At 44.2% G+C, this 5,871-nt stretch overlaps 1 protein-coding gene across 2 annotated transcripts; it reads right to left on the bottom strand.

Annotated features, from left to right (window-relative positions):
• Nucleotides 1-1,548: 1,548 nt before the first annotated feature.
• LOC119328154 (disease resistance protein RGA5-like) lies at nucleotides 1,549-5,459 on the bottom strand. 2 transcript variants are annotated; one of them, XM_037601176.1, is made up of 6 exons: nucleotides 4,648-5,459; nucleotides 4,407-4,512; nucleotides 3,800-3,883; nucleotides 2,750-3,650; nucleotides 2,286-2,394; nucleotides 1,961-2,187 (listed from the first exon to the last, which is right to left on the bottom strand). In XM_037601176.1, exons 4-6 carry the CDS (start codon nucleotides 3,580-3,582, stop codon nucleotides 2,083-2,085), a joined length of 1,047 nt encoding a protein of 348 aa, XP_037457073.1. In that variant the 5' UTR covers nucleotides 3,583-3,650; nucleotides 3,800-3,883; nucleotides 4,407-4,512; nucleotides 4,648-5,459; the 3' UTR covers nucleotides 1,961-2,082. The 2 variants fall into 2 exon arrangements, with proteins under 2 accessions (XP_037457072.1, XP_037457073.1); XM_037601175.1 differs by having other exon boundaries at nucleotides 1,549-2,394; nucleotides 4,648-5,271.
• Nucleotides 5,460-5,871: the final 412 nt, after the last annotated feature.

The following is a 5,871-nucleotide window of genomic DNA, read 5'->3' as shown; positions in this document are numbered from 1 at the left end:
TGAGTGTTGGTCCACCTGTCAGCTGCCGGTGGCCACCAGGGGCAACTCTGGGCTGGCCTACCCGCACCTAAGACAATCTGAGTGTGCCCTGAGAAAGAGATATGTGCAGCTCCTATCGGGATTTGTCGGCACATTCGGGCGGTGTTGCTGGTTTAGTTTTACCCTGTCGAAATGTCTTGTTGTACCGGGATACCGAGTCTGATCAAAACGTCTCGGGAGGAGGTCTATTCCTTCGTTGACCGTGAGAGCTTGTGATGGGCTAAGTTGGGACACCCCTGCAGGGATTTGAACTTTCGAAAGCCGTGCCCGCGGTTATGGGCAGATGGGAATTTGTTAATGTCCGGTTGTAGAAAACCTGAAGTTGACCTTAATTAAAATGAATCAACCGCGTGTGTAACCGTGATGGTCTCTTTCCGGCGGAGTCCGGGAAGTGAACACGGTTGTTGGAGTTATGCTTGACGTAGGTAGTCCAGGATCACTTCTTGATCATACTTTTATCGACCGTGCTTTGCCTTCTCTTCTCGCTCTCATTTGCGTATGTTAGCCACCATATATGCTAGTCGCTTGCTGCAGCTCCACCTCATAACTTTACCTTACCCATAAGCTTAAATAGTCTTGATCGCGAGGGTGCGAGATTGCTGAGTCCCTGTGGCTCACAGATACTTTCAAAACCAGCTTGCAGGTGCCGATGAGTCCGTGCAGATGACGCAACCAAGCTCAGGAGGAGCTCGATGAAGATCTTGTCCTTTGTGTTGTTTCCGTTCTAGTTGATCAGTAGTGGAGCCCAATTGGGGTCGATCGGGGACCTTTGTCGCATTTGGAGTTCTTTTATTTTGGTTCCGTAGTCGGACCTTGATTGTATTTGTATGATGTAATGCTTTATTCTCGTAATTGTGTGAAGTGGCGAGTGTAAGCCAACTATGTATCTCTTTCCCTTATGTATTACATGGGTTGTGTGAAGATTACCTCACTTGCGACATATGCCTTCAATGCGATTATGTCTCTAAGTCGTGCCTCGACACGTGGGAGCTATAGTCGCATCAAGGGTGTGACATAAGGGAGGCGGGGTGGGCCTCCTGGTGGCCTGGGTGTGTGGCCGAATGGGCCGGCCTGCTGGGCCGAGGCCCGGGGGTAGGAGGGTTTCTCTTTTTTTCTTTTGTTGTTTTGTCTTTTCCTTTTATTTATTCTTTCCTGCTTTATTTTAGTTGCATTCTATTTTAGTAAAATATACACTTAGTATCTAAATTAGTATTACAACTTAGCCCATAGTCACAAAAAGTCTAGACCCCAAATAACTTAGTTTGACATTTTATTAAATAAAAAATATATTTAAATAATCATTTTTGCTACTGTTTTATTCATCTCTTAGTATTTAAACATTTTATAAATGTGTGGTTTTTCCACCATAATTATCTATGTAATATTTGGTTCACTCAGAACATTTTAGTTTTAATATTTGAAAACTTTTATTGTTTGCCTGTTTTTTTGAATTTGAAGTTGAACCGTTTTCGAACTAACTCGAGATTAGCAACTATAAATGAGGTGACGTGGCATCATTAGCAGAGGATCACTGTAGCTTAATTACCCGGACGTCACAGTGATAGCCTGCGAGATTTCCTTTGCATATTAGGTGCATGCCAGTTATCATTATCCAATATGGAGATAAAATTCTCTTCACTTGACAGTGAGCATATAAGGTCAAGCACCATATCATGTATACGGCAAGTTACTACTGTTCCTTCATAATTGATTTCGGCTGGCTGGATCAAGCTCCTGTTCATGAGCTCGTTGAAGTAGGTCTCTCCGATCTCAAATAGGCTGGTTTCTTCTTTGTCACATTGGATAAACCCTTCAGCAAGCCATCTCCATATCAGCCAATCTCTCTCAATCTCAAAGTCTTCAGGAAAGATGCTTAGATATAATAAACAAGGCTTCAGATAGGATGGCAAATCATAATAGCTGAGTGACAATATCCTATTCATATCCTTCGCAATATCACTTTGTGTAACTCCATGGCCCATCGAATTGTACACATCCATCCAATCATGGTTTGGCTTTACCCGCTGATTACTAACGAGGAGGCTAGCTATTGTAATGATGGCTAATGGTACACCACCACATTTCTTCAAGATATCTCTTGATACTATCTGCAGATCTTCTGGACATTTCTCCTTGCTTTGAAATATTCTTTTATGGAAGAGTATTTGTGAGTCTTTGTCAGAAAGAGGTTTCATTCTGTGAATAGTGCCATCAGTGGAAGAGAGACATGCTTTAGACACACTCACATTGCGGGTTGTTGTGATTACCCGACTCTGGAGTTTATTCCTGTAGAGAGCACAATTTATACATCTCCATATGTCTTTTCCCCATATATCATCGATTACGATGAGGTACCTATGCCAATTATTTTGATAGCATTAGTTGGCAAGTCATATGTATACAACTGAATTTTGTGACAAGGATAAACTGTAAGGTACTAAAGCAAACCATAGGCTTATATAACCATTAAGGACATGCATGCAAAAATATTAAGAAATGCAATAGAAATTGCTTAAAAGCATACATGACTAACAAAAATAAGGCGTGTGCGCAAAACAGAAAGAAGTAGAATTTGCTAAAAAAGAACAGACTACCATAGATATAAAAGTATAACAAATAAAGATATGAAGATATGAAATTCAGCATACATCTCACTACTTCACACATTTCCGAAATATATACAAAAGGACAGGCATTACATGATGCATACCTCTTATCCACAAGGAAATCACTGATTTGCTTGATGAGTAGATATTCATCCCTTTTTGTATTATGAATGTCACTGAACTTTTCATTGTCAAGGTCATAGAGTAAGTCCTGGAAAACTTTCTTCATATCTGGGTTCTGACCCACGGGGACAAAAGCCACATAATCAAATCGGGTTTTGATCTTCTCATAGACTACTTTGGTGAGCGTTGTCTTGCCTAGCCCACCAACACCAACAATAGAGATCGTCTTCAATTGCTCCTTGGAACTCCCATCCTCACAAATCAGTGTTTTGATAAGCTCATCCATTGTGTGGTCAACACCAACAAGCTCCCCTACATCTTTGTGGAGAGCTAACACCCGAGGGTCAATGGTAGCACCATTGCTAGTGCTACGCATGTCAAGCTCATACCTTTTACGCAGCTCCGCCGACTCCTTGGCAAGGTCCTGAGCTTCTTTGATGGCATCACAGATTTGATGAAGCGCTTTACCCCTGACAAACAATGTGGTGGTTTTCTTGAGGAACTTACTGACTCGACTCCTCATGTCTGCTGGCTTGCTGCTTGAACCCTCACCCACACGCACCAGGGAGTCGTCAACAGCGTCTTCCATGTCGCAGGAGAGGTCTCTCACCTTGCCAGCCCAAATCCGGACCGGCTCCTGGAGCTGGTCCGATGGCACCTTCCCGACCTCACGAAGTACGGCATGCATCATCTCCAGCTCTATAAGGAGTGATTGTACACCTTTCTTTACTCGCTTCTCCAGGTTGTATTCTCCGATGAGCAGCTCACCAAGCTTACGGAGGACAGGGCTCAATGCCCCAGCAGCGACCTCCATTTCTCAACCTTTATTTGTCTTTGTGCCCGACCTATGCACCACTATAGCACTGTCCTTGGGTTGAACTTCTGTAAGGAAAACATAAGTGTTCTCATAAGACAGAATGAGCAAAACCTGAAGATGATTGGTTTGGTGAAAGTAACAGCACACTGTGCACACATATGCACTGTCTCCTTTGGTTATCCAATCGAAAGCAGAAGTAGAAGAAGGGCAGTACCCTGAATAGCAGCTCTTGAAATCCAATCTGCAGAGTCCTTGGCAGCAGCTATCCTAGATGAACTAGTGGAGAATAGATCCAGTTCTGCACATAAATGATTCACATCAGAGTCGCTAAAAAACATTAATTGAAAGAAGAAAGTTGAATGCAGAGGAGGAAGAGGAGACAACAGATACTAATTGTTTTCAGTGAACCACCGGGATGAGCAAAAGCTCACGGATGCATGCATTACCTTTCCAATCAATAAAATAGCAACAAGAGATGGAATGAAACTCTTGCAAAGCACGACCTGAGATTTTGGATGGTCACGTAGTGAAAAGAAAAAATGCAGCATATCCCTCAGAACTTGGATAGATACTACTAAGCTCTGACCATTGACCATTTTTTCTCTTTGTTTTTTATTTCTTTATTTTTTCCTGACTTACATATTTAGCTTCTTTACTGTACTGTATAATGTAATTATACAGAATAATGTTCTACTGTTTGTACGTAAAAAAAAAAGAAGCAACAACAAGAGATTAAGGAGGGGAGAACAGATCGAGCAAAAGCTGGCCCTCTCCTTGCTCTCGGTCTACATACACGGCTGTATTGGGAAGAAATGAATCACCTCGCTTGGCTCAACCAAGAGCAGAAATTGAAGAAGAGCAGCAACTCTCCATCTCCAGTTCGCAAAGCCCTCTGCTGTGCTGAGCGAATCTTGAACAGATCAAACTCTGCACATAATTGATTCACATCAAAACCACAAATAATGGACAAAAAGAAGAGAGCTAGCTGTGCACTGACTAGATCGAAAGAACGAAAGAAAGGGGCTGAACTGAATGTATCGAACAGCAGAGGAGGAAGAGTACCTTTTGCGCCGTCGCCGATTGGGAGGAGACCACGGTAGCGCCGCCGCAGAGAGCCGGAGACCAAGGAAAGAAGTACAAAGTATTGTGGATCCGGGGAGACCTCACTTGTGGTCGGAAAGAAGCAGAAATTTCTGTGGATCCGGAGTGACTTGTGATCGTCTCGTGTCGTGTGTCCACTCAGCAGTTAACGTGGGCAGGCAGCTGTCTCCAATCGGAACAGTTGCATTCACTATTTCAACCGACGTGTCTTCTCTGAAACAGAGATGGAAACATTATTAAAGAAAAAAGCCAAGTAGAAAACTTGGGGAAATGCTATATCGCCACCGTTCCCTGTGAGGGAGGTCCCAGCGAACGCGCTAGCAGCCACTTGATCAGAAGCACGCATCTTATAAAGCACAAAAAGCAGCCACGTCACCGTTCTCTTCTTGTTCGTCACGGGCTGCGAACTAGCGAACGCGCTGAGTCATAACAAGCGGCTTGCCTTATCCTTCCCTCTCGCATTCTTCGCCATCCATTCTCCACTTCCTCACGTGACGACGACGACGACGAGCTGAGAGAGAGGGGTCTCGCCCCGCTCCTATCGACGGCGGGCTGCACTGAGGCGGCAACCAGACAGGCCTGGTGACGGAGGCAGGCTGTGCTCGTGGCGGAGTACAGGCAAGACGGCCTTCCTTGTCAAGACGTACACCCGGAGAGGGGGACGCGGCAGCTGGGGACCTCGCACAGTTGGGCGCCACTGGGGACTCCATGGTCACTGTCCGTTGATGCAGGCTCATCATGCACCACCGCTAGGGCAGCTACCTCGGGGACAATGTCGCCACAACCCAGAGGGGGGCCCTCCAAGCCGCTCTTCTTCGCGAGCCCCTACTGCAGTGCTGCTCCCTCACTTTGCCATGTTTTATTGTATAGCAAATCCACTGGAACAAAACCCCCTAATACTGCCTTTTTGTGGCAATTTCCCTATGTTTTGGCATGGCATTTTTTTTCTGTATTGCAGAGTAAAATAATAATAATAAATTACAGTAAGGTATTTAGGGTTTTAGTAATATGTTGAATGGACCCAGGGTCCATAGTTTTCACTAGAGGCATCTCTTTCAAAAATGTAGTATACGGTGGATAGACAAGTTACTGTTGGACAATTGATAGAAAAGCGCACAGTTATGAGGTTAATCATGGCATGAGCAAGATATAGGCATTACGTCTATGATAAGTAGACTGACTATT

The sequence above is a fragment of the Triticum dicoccoides genome, chromosome 7A (genome assembly GCF_002162155.2).
Source record: "Triticum dicoccoides isolate Atlit2015 ecotype Zavitan chromosome 7A, WEW_v2.0, whole genome shotgun sequence".
NCBI lineage: Eukaryota > Viridiplantae > Streptophyta > Magnoliopsida > Poales > Poaceae > Triticum > Triticum dicoccoides.
Note: the sequence above shows the minus strand (reverse complement) of the source record. Positions and strands in the feature narration are given on the sequence as shown.

Bases quoted from the DNA above. Each gene is read 5' to 3' on its own strand.
- LOC119328154 (XM_037601175.1), bottom strand. From the start codon at position 3,582: ATGGAGGTCGCTGCTGGGGCATTGAGCCCTGTCCTCCGTAAGCTTGGT. The intron at 2,395-2,749 runs GTATGCATCATG...TAATTGGCATAG, and splicing joins GATTTCCTTGTGGATAAGAG to GTACCTCATCGTAATCGATG.